A 15,304-nucleotide genomic window follows, 5' to 3' on the forward strand; every position below is an offset into this window, starting at 1 on the left:
ATGCTTTATTTGCAAACCTCTGGTATAGTATATACTGCTAATGCATCAATTTAGTTCTTCCATTTCTTATGTAGTGTCAATAAGAATAGTTAGGGGCACTTAAATGTCTGATGGATGTTTTATTTCTTTTCAATTTTTTATGGACCACTTTTTTTTCAAGATTCTTTAACTAAATCTAGGCTTAATACGTATTTAGGGAGCTGTACCTAAGACATATTTAGGAATGAATTTCAGATGTTTGTAGGACAGTAAAACTATTTGTATTTAAAGTGAAGCACTTGTTGAAGTGTTTTGCTGAAATGGCCCCTCAAAAGAGTCTAAATTTGGAAGGACTGAGCAGTCGTAGTTCACAGCTAAGCCTCATCTTGAGGGTCTTTGAGAAGTTAGGTTCCCAGTTAGAAATTTGAGTCTCTCTAGGCACCTATTTTGAGATGTGGCCACTGAGCTGAGTCTTGAAGTTCACATCTCACATTATCACAAATGAGAACAATGGTTATGAGACTCCATAAAGAGACTATCAGGCTGCTAAAGAAAGCTGCAGTGGTGTATAGTCAACAGTCCTGACCTAACATCTGCTGAATAGTATAAAAGTCAAAAAGCTGAATAAAATAGTTGCTTGATAATCTATTGAAAATCTAGCACTAACTTTTTTGTATTGTACTCCTTAGCATGTTGTAAAGATTCATTCCTGATTGTGTATGTAGCAAATATTAAAGATGCTGTAATTACTTTAAAAAAAAATACTCTGGGGCACAAAAAGAAGAAATTGGATGCCTGTTAGGAAAACAAATAGATGCGGCAGAATGAGTAGAGAAAACATGTTTTTCTGCTTAATTTACAAGCAGGAGTGTAATGGAAACAATTCTCTCATTACACGTTTATAAAAATAGATTTTGAGAGTGACTTCTCCAGGCATGACAACTCCTAGCATTGTCCTGTTACCTTGGTCCTCACCTGCTCATTTGTTCAAAAATGAACCAGAGGTAAGTTTTTACTGAGACATCCTGCAGAGTTTAGCACAGCAATGGCACATACACAAACACATCCTAATCATAAAATGAGGGCAGCAATATCTTAGAGAATGGCATAAAATCAGTCAGTGCTCACTTCTGTTTGCTAAGAGGCAGCAAAAGTAGTCCAAAAACTGATGAATGCAATTTTTAATTCTGATCAAAGCTCAGAATAAATGCTGGGATGGATGAAAAGAATGAGCTGGAGTTGATTAAAAGAAAAAAAGGGGACAAAAAAAATCTCTTGATAGAAGGGTTGTGCAAGCTCTCAGGATTATTTAGTGAAAAATAGGCCAAGTACAGCCTTTGTCTAAATCAGCTGACCTTAATCTATTATGGGAGAAATTAAAAGTTAGTCTATTCAAATGAACTCAGCACACTGGCCAGCTTTTAACTCTGCTGTTTGCCTTCTCCCTGGCTCTGTACTTTGCAAGCAAAAATCCCAACTGCTGCATCATGAGTTATTCTTGCTCCAGCTGTTGGCTGTGCTTTGTCATGGCAGAAGAGAAAAATCATCCCAAAGAAGCTGTATTAAATATATAAAGTGGCTTGGCACCTTGGCTGTGGACATCTAGATATTTTGCAAATACAGATAAGGATCTAATAGTTTCATACAGTACAGCCTGAAATTTATGTAATATATAGACTGAAGAAAGTAATTAAATACTGCATCACTTTATAATCTCTTAGCATGTGAACTATGTGAGCCTAAGAAAGATTTTTGGAAATCCTCTGAGTACTTCTCTCTTATGGTGCAACACAGGGGCAGGAGAAAATGCTCAGTTTTGCTGTAAATTGAAAGGGCCACTGTTAAAGTTGTAGCTTTTCCTGGTTTCCCTTGAAGATGGGTAAACCTTGATATGTTTATACAGTTGTTATACAGCATGGAATTAAAATTTTGGGTGAAATCCAGTCCATCTCATGTCTGTGTAGTTTCACCCTTCTAGATGTGTGATGGAGAAGTCTTCCTGAAGTGCATACCTAGAGCCCATACTTTACTGATAAACATTGATAGGTGCTTTGGAAGGCTTTCCTCGTGAGATCCTGCCTGCTATACTTCTGACATCCAAGCTGAGTGGCTACAAAGCTTCTAGAGACTACAGAGTTACTGTCCTCCCCACCTTAACTGTATGGACAACCACAGACACTTCCTGTACACAAATTTGAACCCAGGGTATGCATTCATACCTCATGTGAGCTGTACCCACTCAAGTGCTTTTACAGAAATGCCAGTTATTCGCTATGACATTTTGTTTTCACCATGCATTGCCATAATTCTTTCTCCCTTCTAGAACACAAGTGGGGAGGATTTCCCCTGAAGGAGGTTTCTAAAAGTGAGGAATTCTGCCCGTAACAAAGCCAGCTTCAGCCAAAACAGACATTTTGCTTCTAGTGCCTGCTGTGTTAATGGTGTCGGTGAGGAAGCAGTCTCCTGCCTGCAGAGGGCATACAGCTCCACGGTTTTCTCTGGCAAAAATGTGTATGGAATAGGGAGAAGCTAATGGACCATACGTAAAAGTGTTTCTGCACATTGCTGCACATGATGGATCAGGGTTATCTCCATGTACACAGGGGTAACAAATGTGTAACTTCGGTGGGAAAATCGGAATCTTCTGAAGTATCCACATATCCCTCCACCAAAGTAAATTGGTACTTTGCACAGGGAACACTGAAGCCTCTCTGGGACATATGTCCAGCGGGAACGTGCTCATTAAAAATCATCTGTTTTCATTTGTGTCTCTCCATTTCCAGAGCTCCCAACACAGTGGCTCCTCTACCTCATTAGCATCCACCAAAGTTTGCAGCTCTATGGATGAAAATGATGGACCTGCAGAAGGTAACGTTTGAAGGCTGACATTTCAAAGCAGTCAATGTGGTGATAACAGCAGCTGTGTCGGAAATGAGTCATTCTTCTTGCTGGAGAAGCTGGGAATGTTGAGGGCTGGATGACTTTGTGTGAGGAGACTCATCAGTATTAGCAGACCAATTAGGTTCACTCAGGATCAGATTTGATCTGGACATTGCTACTCAGAGGTGCTTTGGTTACTGGATGCTGGAGACACTGGTTCTGTAGGTGACTCAGTGCTGACTGTATTATTTCAGTAATTTTTGCTCTGATCTGTCAAGATACTGAAAAGCATACTGCAGTCCTAGGTCTTTACTCAAGAATTATTAGTCTCACCCTGTACAAGGCTTTGAGCAAGTTGGCTAAGGGATAGTGTCTGCTCAAATACTGCCTGTTCACATGCACACATACGTAAGTGTGTGTATATGTTCCTGTCTGACAGTAACTCTTCATGCTGTCTGTGAATTTAGGCAAACCCCAGCCTCCTTGTACCATAACATTCACTTCTAATACTAAACTGGAACAAAGGACAGATAAGCTATGCTTAAAAGCACTGTCTTAAAGTGTAAATTCAAGTCACATACTCAGAGGCTTTTTTTTTTTTTTACTTTATGGTATTTATATAGCAGTTTGTATCAGCTGCAGATTACAAGTCAGCTTTTAGAGGCATGTTAGGTATTTGTAATATGCTATTTCAAATACATTTAAAAATAATGGTACATGAATGAGCACTAAAGTACATGAAACTGCTTTTCTTATGCTTAGATACTGTCTAATGCAATTTTTACCTAAACATCTGGTGCCCAGGTTGCATGCAAGGTAGTATTATTGAGAACATTTGTTTAAAAACTAAATATTTAATATTGGGGGAGGGGGAGAACTAGCACTTAGCACATGAGGAGTTTTATGGATGTCTCAGTTTACAGGATGTAATAAAATAAGAGCTTGAGTGTTGGACTTCTTTGGTACATATATTTAATCATGCTGTGTCAAGGAGTTCCAGCCCTTTTTGGAGGCTGGTCTGCGCTTGTGCAGATCACAGAGGCCTTTTCATAATTAAAAAAATACAATTTTGGTTTTGTCCTGGGGGCATATTGCAGTGGGAATGGTAAACTATGTAACACTCGAGTGGTGGTATGTTTGAGCCCCCAGAAGTCTTATTTTTCATTATTGTATCTGTGTGAAACCTGTTGAGTATATACAATGTCAGCAGCATGGTTTCACTGTACAGTAAGTGAGATACTGACTCCGAATGGTTTCCAGGCTCCTCAAACCATAGACTCAAAATGCATGTTATGTGCAACATCTGTGTTTCCTTCACTAACAATAAAAATGTACTAATGATTCTTTCAGAAGTGTTGGAGGAAGGTTTCCAGGTTCCAGCATCAATAGCAGAACGATATAAAGTTGGAAGAACTATAGGGGATGGAAATTTTGCTATTGTGAAGGAGTGTATAGAAAGGTGAGAAGGATAATATGCTCATTACTGTAAAGATGATCATAAATGTAATGCTTTTTTCTAGAGCATGTCTTTATTTGTAGAATACAGGACATGTCTTTATTTGTAGAATACAGGACATGTAATAAGGCAATCTCTCAGTGCCAGATGGAAAAAACAGACTAATGGCCTCTCATGAAGAGAAGGAGAAAGTGTCCAAGGGACAATCTATGAATTTAATTATCTGTGTGTTTAATATGTGGGGTTTTTCTGCTTCAGACCACATGATTTTACTAATTCTTTTTCTGAAATCTTTCTTGTTACACTAAAATGCCTTTTCTTGAGCTATATTCTTGCAACTCTCCTTTTACATTAGACCAATGAAACAATTCACGTGTAGGAGATGTCAGGAAGTTTTGTGTGAGCAGTGTAGTGGTGGTGGTCAGCAGAAAGGACTGACTTTGGATCCGTCTCTTCTGCCATCTGACACTGAGGAATAACCTCTTCCATGGTTATCTTTAATTATATAGGCATCCATTTCCTGCTTGCCTACTCTATGCCATTATAGGATCTCCATCCAACCTTAGGAGACTGCACTGCAGACATCAAAATCTAACTTCTTAGGTGTCCTTTACTGAAGGGCAGTTGAGGCGAGAGCAGAAACATTTAAAGACCAGTTTTAGACATCCACTTCAGACTAGAGAAGTCACCTCAAACACTGATGTTGCTGAAAGCATCCATGTTGTCTAGCTCAGGTGCCAGTTTCTAAATCTGGTCAAGCAGGTCATGAGCCAGGTTTGAACTGAATGTACCAACACTAAGAGTGTGAAAAATAGGGAACAAATACAGAAGTGTTCTAAGCAGAACTTCAGGTGCCCTCTGGTAGTATTGTTAAAAACAGGAGAACACAGTGTAAAAAAGACAAAAGGTACATGTATATGAATTGGTTATAAGATTGCTCATGTTAAGATAGTAACAGTGTAGATAACTAGATACAGTGATGCTGTAGATATAGTAGATATAGTGATGCTGAAAAGAAGGAACAAAAGAGATGTCAAGGTCTGATAACAAAATTCCAGAACCAAAGTTTTATATCCCCTATTACCATATCCTAGAGATGAGACTCTTAAAGAAGACTGCAACCTCACCTTTGGGCTCAAAGAAAAATTTTTTTGCTCTTTAGCCTGTAAGAATTTGATATAAATCCTAGAGACCTAGTCAAGATTAGATCTCATGGCAGCTGATGATAAATTAGCATGACTGGTTTTAAACTAGAATCTCTCTGGAAGAAGTCAGGTCCCACTCTGCATTTGAAAGAGTCTGGCAAGTCAGAGACCATGAAGACAGCTGTTGGGGAAAGAGGGAAGACTGGATTTTGTATCAACTGACAGAGTGCTTGCAGGACTTGGCGAAAGCTCAGGAAGAGCAAGTTCACGGTGGAGCTGGTCATTTGGAGGGTGATAGCTGTTTAGATCGAACCCCAAGGTCTGAACACTAAACTGGGGGATATGGATACCTAGAGGAAGGAAAGCAACACAATATGAATACAAGGTGGCACTGTAAAATGGATGTAGAGGGCATGACTGATAAAAACCACAGGCAAAAACATGTATGTGTTAAAGAAGAGAACAAGAAAAGCAGAAAGTAAGTAATGACTGAGAGATACAGCTTACAAGTCAAAATTAAAAAAGGTTGAGGTTTTAATATGCTGTTGCTCAGCTGAAAATACTGATGATGCCACAGGACAGTCAAATGTGCTAGAGTGCACTTTATAACTCTTTCTTAAGCTGAGAGAAAAGACAGGAAAAAAATTAAGCATAGGTCCCACCACACCTGAAACTAATGCTGATTACAACAGTTTTGAGAGTTCAAATGAAAACGGTTTCCTGTCCTCTTGACTGTCCCACTGGTCCCAGAAGGATCCAATAATACAATGTATCCTGTGAAAATGTGCTCAAATGGCATGATCACTCAGATTTTCCTAGATACATACTCTTACAGTCTCTGAGTTATACCATTTCATAGATCCCATTAATATCAAAGAATTAGTGCTTTGAGAGAGTTTGAAAACTAAAGTAGAATTTTATCTGTTAGTTTCCACTTTTAAAGTGGTGTACCATTGCCATCACAAGTGTGGAATCAGAAATTAATGGCTCAGAGGGTAAATTAAAGCCAGTGTGTGTAAAAGCCCTTCAAAAACATTCTTTATAGTCCTAAGCAAAAAACACCTCACTTCAAAGTCTGATATGTCCATCATTTTCAGAGTCAGAATTAATGGGGTGATACTTGGGATGGAGGACTTTCCCACTTTATTCTGACACACAAATCCTGTGTGCATTAGACTTCAAAGGAATAGCACCATGAGGTGTTAAGCAAGTAGGAATTGGCTCTTGCACATCTTTGCTGATCACATGGATACTTTTCCATAGCTGTGAAGACCAGCGCATGTGTACTGATGCTTTAAGTGCATTCACGGTTGTTTTCCTCTGACAATGTACAGTCCAAGTAGAATACAAGAACTACCTTCAGAATTTTCATGTGAAGACTTTTCAATCCCATTCTGTGCATCTGTGAACGCCCAGGGACACAGACACATGCACACAAACACATTGTAATGCACACATAAAAAATAATAAAGATAGATTTTCTTCTCCAGTGCAATGAAAATCTCGGTGAACTTTGCAGAAGGTTAAAACAGCCAGAGGACGTGTCATGGAGCCCTGGTATGAACTAGAGGTCTAGCTCTGCCCTGCAGTAGTGCCACAGGTCCAGACTTTTATCCAGTTATAACATGTTTCCTACTTTGTGTGGCACCTTTTATTGTTTGGGTTGAGTGATAGGTGAGAGGTGATGTGCTGGTTTCACTGTGTGTTTCTGGCATGGCTGTGTGTATTTTTTGGCGGGCATGTAAGTTGCAGTGCTGCTGACAGCCTGCGGTTCTGCAGCTTTTTAGGGAAAGGGATTTGCATTTTCTTACCTTTAATTTTCTTTTTATCAAAACAGAGAGCAGTCAGAGTTGTCATCTGCTCGTTACATATCTGCTCCATTGTATACGTAATTTGTCCTGTGGTGGTTTTATATGTGTTCATTTTTAACTTTCAGATACTTCCAATTCTGACATTTCCTCACTAGCTCAGATTTCCCAGTGCTTTGGAGTATATGTAGTCTCCCATGGCCAACAAAAACCATCAATTTCCTTTCTCATGACAGAAAGGAAGCATTCCTAGGGAAACTAAACATCTTGAAAAAGACTCCTATTGATAGAGGGCATTTTATGTCTCAGTTTGAACCCCAGATATCTTAATTTCTAGTGTTCCTTCTCCTACGTCCTCCGTCAATTCCTCTAAAATAGTGTCCATATCTCTGCCTGTCCCCTCATTGATCTGGGACTGCAGGCACCAAACAGCAATACTGAGAAGGGGCACCCCAAGTGGAGTGTGACTCATTTCTGGAGTCTGCAGTATTAAAATCCTATAGATATGAGAAGTTTTTAATTCGCTTGAAGTCTTGAACAGCCAGGCTGCACTTTTTTCCAAGTCATAAACACCATCATCCAGTCTGATTTCTTTGATGTCTTAAAGCAGACTGGTTTTGCTCCCCGCTGACTTGGGAACTCAAACCAAACTCTTTTTTCCTTTTTTTTCTGAAGTCCCTATTTTCCTTTAAATTAATACCTAGTGGTACGTCATTGCCAGAGGAGTTCTCCATGCTTAAATACAGCAATCAAAATGCCCAGTCATTTTCCTGATGAAATGCTTTCAGTTTATGACTCGCTTTGCATGTTCTGTTTGACAGACTGTGTACACATTTAGGCACGTTTATTTCTCTGTTTGGCTTACTATATATCAATATAATGTATCAGATTAACTATGTTTTGCTAAACAGGGAATGAAAACAAGATCACCCCATATGCTGGAGAGGTTATATTTGTCTATATTTTTTAACCAAACATATGCCTAAGGACAATGTAATAGACCTTTTTGAACTGTCTAGATACTTGCTACAAAATGAAAATATTTCAGTAAGAGCTTTTTTTTGGTGTATTATCTACTCTCTGTTTAACCTTATAGTGAAAGCAGAGCTTGTGAGAAGCAATCCTTGATGTCATCCTTATAACCATCTTTTTGGGTTTGTAACTTGATTAAGAAATGGAAGTTGATACTGTTACTTGTCTACAAGCTTACTCTTCTGTGTTAGCATTCTATATAATATAGATATATATGGTAGTAATAAATATTATATGGTTTAAAAAAAAAATGCTTAAAAGGAAATGTGTGTTCATCCTGAACTTATTTTCTATAGTTTCATGCTGCATCCACATCCTTTCATATTCTGTTCTATAAACATCACCTTTAGGGCTGATAAATATCATATACATGCTGAATGCATAAAACATTATTCTAAAGTCTGACTTTTTTATTTTTGGTCATAGCAGTTGTGAGTGTAGATGTGCAAAAAAAATCTTTTCATTTTAATTACAGCAAAACAGTCTTTTCCTTAGCTTGCTTTTTAATAACAGAAAGCAAAAATTTCTTTTTGAAAAGCTTTGTGTCTGTAGATACGATATAACACTTTTACAGAAAACCACAATTATCACTACAAAATTAAAGGGGAAAAAAAGTTTATGTTGGGTTTTGTTTAAACCTTGAAATGTCTTCATTTACCAAAAAAAATGCTTAATGCTTTTTTCTCAGCCACAGGTATTCAGTAAATTTGACTCAAGTTCACAATTTCAGTCAAATCCAAGCTTCATTTCTTGACGAAACAAACTCTTGAATAGAATTCTTGCCTAGACCTATCAAGTGATATATAAAAACTTGACTGACAAAAGTAGTCAATGTGATTGAAGATACATTTTTTTCTTTTCTTTTCCTTCAGATCAACTGGTAGAGAATATGCACTGAAAATAATCAAAAAAAGTAAATGCAGAGGGAAAGTAAGTACAAAATTTGCATGAGATCAAAAGGTTGGGTTTTTTTATTTCCACACCCCCACCCCCAAAAAAAGATCAGTTTTCAAAATAGATCAGTTTTGGAAGCTATTGGTATTTATCTTCTTCTTGGCAAGTGACAGAATCTTTTGGGTGGACGCCTTTGCCTGCCTTCTGGAGATTCTTGAAATACCGGCATAAAAGGATGCATGTGTCTTTCTAGATGCACGTAGTGATTCTCCAGTTGGTTGGTTTTGTGTGGGCACTCCTGCTCTTTACCTCTGTAATTATGTCCTCTAATTCCAGATGTTACTGGAAAACGGAAAAATAGTGCTAGTAGTCGTAACACTGATAATGATGCTACTAATGCTACTAATAGTTTTATACCAAGTGACTGTTAGCTTTTGATATCTACAATGAAAGATTCTCTGAAATGCTATCATATTTTGAAAACTAAAGATTCTGCATTGGATTGAAAAAAAAAGAAGCTTCCATATTTCACTTTTCTATGCATCTTTTCCTCCATTTCTTTCTTTCTGTTCTACTCTCTGTTCTTTTAGTTATCACACCAATGTTTGTAGACATGTTCCTTCCATACTGGTGGAGGCAACACGTGTTAACTTTAAAAAAAACCCTGAAAAATCCATGCAGGTTCCAATTCTGTCTGCCTTTTTATTGTCAATTTCTTTTTCCCACCAACCCATAGTCATTGAAATTTTATTTTGTGTGATAGGAACACATGATCCAGAATGAAGTATCTATTTTAAGACGAGTTAAGCACCCCAATATTGTACTTCTGATAGAGGAGATGGACATGCCAACTGAGTTGTACCTTGTCATGGAACTTGTAAAGGTGGGTATTTTGGAGACAAGCTGCTTATAAGGAATTGTTTCAACCATATTGGGAAATCTCATTTGTACTAAATCCTACTAAAAATCACGGAACCACAGAGCAATTTAGAATGGAGGTAGTTTCTGAAGGTAGTCTAGCACACTACTGAAATATGTGCAACCCACTGTCAGATTGGATTTTATAACTTTCAGATATTTCAATTATTTGTCTAACTTTCTGAAAGCCACAGTCAGAAGAGCTCTGTGGACAGTACTCTGGAGATCACCAGTTTTATTTGCTCCCCCAAGAGAAGTCTCTTTAAAAAATATATATCTCAAGGGAATGAATCTGCCTTGAGATGAATTGAAAATAAACTCAGTCCAAATAACCATGAATACCAGCCTTCAAAATTCAATATTCTTTGACAGAATAGAATTTTATTAAATTGTATGAATTTATATTCAATTTAAACAATATTACCTGTCTCTTTTTTTTCCACTGACTTGTAGTAACACATTGCCAGGCCTCCCTCCTCAAAAATAATTTACATTTAAGATGGAGGAAGAGGGGAGGGGAGTGAAAGGAATAAGCCTGGTTCTGCTCTGAAAAGTAACTTTGCAAATGTAGTGTTTTATATTTGGGAGCCTATTTATTTCTTTATAATAACTTCCAGATTGTATGTGTTTATTTCACTCACTGATGGAATTGCTTATTCAAACTGGATTATGAATTCAGACCAGTTCATCTCTTGCCCCCATACTGTCAACAGCGCAGTGCAAGAAGCATGAATGTAGCTCTCGGCTCTGGTACTAAAACACAAGTATGCCACTGTGCATAAAAGGTTGTAAAAATACATTTGAGTAAATTGTACAAATTGGGACATAAAACCACTGAGGACATCATGTCATCTATGCTTACTTTAACAGAATACACCTGTTTTTCAAATTCACTAATGAGATTATCAATTTGCCTTCCTTCCTCAGTTATTCTGTGGGAAGATCTTTCCAGCAGCCATCTCCATTTCTGTATCTTGATCAGCATGTTCTCCTGGGGTAGCCTATCATGTCTACACCTGGGAATTCCACAGTTTTAAATGTTTAAGGACAAAGATTACAATGAAGCTGTGCAGCAGCAGCATTTGTGTGCAGGCCTGTTGTATGTGTGCTCAACACTTGTTAGTAAATAAGGCACTCGGAACCCTCGCAGTCAGATCAATTCCACTTACCTTAAGCTAAAAGTGTGGTCACCTTTAGCAGACATTCTTTGCATCAGTAATTAGAAACAGGCACCACCAGAGGTCCTGAATGAAAATAATTTTGGCAAGTACGATTGCTATCTGCTTTGCTTTGGTTGTAGGTGGAGATTAGGGGATGCTCTTATGTAGGCACATCATTGAGATCTTCAACAGGGAGATCCCAAGTCCAAGTGTTTCTTAAAGAACTTCTCAATATCTGGGGTGGAATATGAGAGCAAGAAGAATGAGAGACTTTCTGGTTTGTTCCATTATTCCCCTGTGGTGGTGACACAAGCTGTGTTCTCGCTGCTGTGTGAAACAGCAGATGCCTTTAGCCATCTAAAGCTATTTTTATCATAATTACTGCTCTTTTATATGATAAGTGAGTTCACTTTGTGTTCCATGCTATTGTAGTTTTTTCCCAGCATCCGTGAGAGTTCATTCAAAGGTACCTCAATACTCTTGCACAACATCGTAATGTAATGTAGCTACAGCTTCAGCCTGCATTGACAAATGCTTCATCTTGGCCCCATGAGGTGTGCTAAGAAGTAAAAGCTGTGCCTTGTCTAACATGCCAAAACATAAGCACATAGCTGGTTTTATGGGTGCAACCTGCTGTGTTATTCATGCTTGAAAAATGTTAAAACTGTAGTCTCTGGTGGATTTTAATCAAAGTCTTACTCAGCTGAATAAGAGAGTGGGGAACCAACAAGCCCTAACAAAATAACTAGCCTGTGAAAACCATCCATTATATTTGCCTTCTGGAAAGATCTGTTTTCTTACACTCTTTCTTAACTCTTCAGAATTGCTGCACATACTAAGATACTTATGCTTTTAGTTATGCTATAGAAGGGCTTTATAGACATCTGTGTAGTTCAGATAGCCTAGAGAGCACTGCTTTAATGTTCTTTATTGTTATGTAGAATAATAGAAGAAATTTAGAAGGAATATCCTGATCCTGGGAAGTCAGCTTTGTTTCTTTGAGGCAAACATCTATTCTTTAATATTTAATTGGGATAAAAAGCCTTGCTATACTCTATGGGCACCAGGGAAGGTATTTCTGGAAAGACATTAATTGTTAATTCACCAGTTGCTTGCTGACTGTTACCATTTCATAGTGTTCACTGTTAAAATTGATTAACCATCTGTTATTGACTGACTTTTGAAGACCTGACTTTCAATCAAGCTGACAGACAGGAAAGAAATTCAAGGAGAAAAGGCTTGATACCACAGAGCACGGTTTCAGTTAATACCACCCTGAATTAATTGGCAGTAACATGTTTGACATAAGTGGCTGCAGCAAATACTGCCCTCACCTCGTGGCGGAAAGGCCATTCATTGCTTTGTAAAGTGTAAGAAAAAGCACTTCATAAATACAAATATAAACACATTGCAAGTGGTGCTTGTAAAAGGAAGCAAGGACCTGATTTCTGGCATGTTGCCTTTTTACACAGCGAAACAAAATTGTTATTCAAACCTAACAGAGGTTTGGCCAATTTAAGAAGCAAGATTTATGGCAGAGTTTCCTTTACTGCTCCAGGATATGATTTCACTTTTGCAGAAGAAAAGAGAGATTATATCATTTACATAACAAGGTAATAAATAAATAATTGGTTACTCTACTTCCAAGTATACTTCCTCATGTGTGCAGATGATAAAAACTGCATTCAGATGTTGCCATTTCACTCCAGAACAGGGGATTTAAGACTGAAATGTCATCCTGAACTCACCCCTTGTGCCTGAATAAATGATAGTGACCTGCTGTGTGGATCAGCTAAGCAGAACCTTGCAGGTTAAAGTGCTCTTCAGGGGAAAGGGAAGTCTGAAAACAATTCTGCCTGATACAGCTTTCAGCTCTTTTAACTCTTTCCAGGATATCGCCTCTCTTTTAAATGCAAAGAATGCCAGAATCTAAATATATATTCTATTTTCTTAGCATGCTACCTGGTAAGAAACTTTGCTAAGTCAAGTTTAAATGGAGAAAACTATTCTGCTTCAGATTGGCTTGACCATCTGTTAATGTGCTCTGCAGGCTCTATCTTTTCCTGACTTTAGGTTTCTCTTGCACATAGCATTTGTTCTTTTCATTCTGACTTTAGGCCAAAATGTTCCCTTCTCTTTTTAAGGTTCAGCTTCTTTCCTTCTTGCTCCTCATATCTCATTTTAGACTTCTTTCTTTTTTTGGAGGCAGATCATTTGCTGATGTTATTGACACTTCTCTGGAGCATCTGGAAGATATTAGATAAGACCAAAGATTTTTCTAATCTACTACCTCATGTTAAAAAAGCAGCTGGTACAGGGGCTTTGTGGGAAGGATCTTAGGGAAGATAGATTATTCATCCCACATATTTTGCTGCATGCGGATATCTAATACTTAGGGATCAGATACTGCCATGAAGTACATGGGATTGTACTTTTGCCAAATATTTGGTTTTTCTCTCTAATCCTCTCTCTGGTTTAATCTGGCCTTTTATTCCTCCTTTGTCTTGACACTTGTGTATCTGGATGTATCTTGATCAGTCACCAGCCAGAGCAAGAGGTTTTCATGTGGTGCAGATTTGACAAGGCTTGTCTGCAAGCAGTTGCCAAAGCTGAGGTTTTATATCTACATTGGAAATATACCTGCCCTGGAATACTTCAGCTGCACCTCAACAATTCAAAAATTTTAATAGTTTGGATTTTTTAAACAATTAATGTCTGTCTTCTCATATTTGAGTGTTTGGTGCTTGCCTTCTTCTCCCTTTGGTGGTTGCCTTTTCCTACTTTTCCTGGAAAAGTTCCTTTTTTGTTTCTTGCCCCTCCTTCTTTGTCTTAGTGAAAATAATATTTACTGTGGAATATAGCCCTAAAAACAAACCCCTGACAAATAACTTGAGTCTGTTGATAAGATCATGAGAGTTGCCAAAGCAGGGACTCCTTTGTGACCTCCAGAAAGTACCTACTTTTTCTTTAAAATACAATCTGTTGTGCTTTTTTTCCTTAATGTTTTGACTGAAGCATGGATATTTTGCATTGTTTTTTGCAGAATTATCCTTTTACTCCTCTTTTTTTTTTCTGTTGGTCTGTGTTTTCTTCATGGTATTTCTTTGCTAAAAGAACCAATACCTTTGAATAGTATCTTTCAGAAGATGTTTGGTTTTAATTCCACTCTGTCAAGCTTCCTCCTAAATCTGTTCTTTAAACTGTGTGTGTGCGTGTGTCTTTCTCCAAGCACTCGCATGTTCTTCTTCCACTTGCCAGCTCAGCTCTGGAAATACAGTCCAAATGTCATAGCTGCCTCAGATCTTAGTGAAGATCATTTCAGCTTTGAGGACTTACACTTTATTATCCTTCTTTTCTTCTTGTTGTTGTTTTTTTTTTTCTCTTTTTTTTCTTTCACTGAAAGTAGCTTTTAGATGAATTAGAACAATTTGCCATCTGTATTTGTAGCTGTGGTGAAATCCTAATGTTAATTCTTAAGTGTCTTCCAGTATAGTTGTCTGATATATATTCTAGAAAGTTCTTCAGTATTGGCTACAAGAAGCATCAAACTACCTAAAACTTCATATTGAGTATAGAGAACGTGGTTACTAAACTCCACCTTTTCAAAGTTTTATGAGATGGAAACAGACTTTTAAAAGATGCTAGCAGTGATGACAGGTAGCCAGTTTGAGTTTTCCTCAAAGTTCCTTTATCTTTATGAGGCTTTGGGCAAAAATTTTATTTCAGCCTGTTTGTGGTTATAAAGAGTGACAAGGGTTAGTATATGGCATCATGACAGACAAGTATGTAGACAAGCCAGAAGTTTGCAGCAGGGCCTCTGAACACACAGGTTGACAAGCGCTGGATGTATTACAAAAGCAGCAGCAAGTGGGAACAGTTTGCAGTAGAGACTCTGGCCTCTTGGCTAGCCATATAAGCCACGACAAATGGTTCTGAGTTACTGATATGCTCAGTTGCCATTGTGGAGGATGTCATCATAATAGCCATAGTTTATAGCTGCAAGAAAACTCTGCTGCTTCTCCCTCCTTCTTC

General features: G+C 37.9%; 1 protein-coding gene across 4 annotated transcripts in view; it reads left to right on the plus strand.

The window, feature by feature from the left end:
- Nucleotides 1-15,304, plus strand: part of DCLK1 (doublecortin like kinase 1) — a 252,098-nt gene that overhangs the window by 202,583 nt on the left and 34,211 nt on the right. For all 4 annotated transcript variants that reach the window (XM_054164721.1, XM_054164720.1, XM_054164722.1 and 1 more), the window contains 4 exons: nucleotides 2,763-2,847; nucleotides 4,210-4,318; nucleotides 9,173-9,230; nucleotides 9,958-10,077. In XM_054164721.1, the coding sequence (XP_054020696.1) occupies nucleotides 2,763-2,847; nucleotides 4,210-4,318; nucleotides 9,173-9,230; nucleotides 9,958-10,077 (372 nt within the window). The remainder of the gene's footprint in view (nucleotides 1-2,762; nucleotides 2,848-4,209; nucleotides 4,319-9,172; nucleotides 9,231-9,957; nucleotides 10,078-15,304) is intronic.

This window comes from Dryobates pubescens, chromosome 10, assembly GCF_014839835.1.
Source record: "Dryobates pubescens isolate bDryPub1 chromosome 10, bDryPub1.pri, whole genome shotgun sequence".
Classification (NCBI taxonomy): Eukaryota; Metazoa; Chordata; class Aves; order Piciformes; family Picidae; genus Dryobates; species Dryobates pubescens.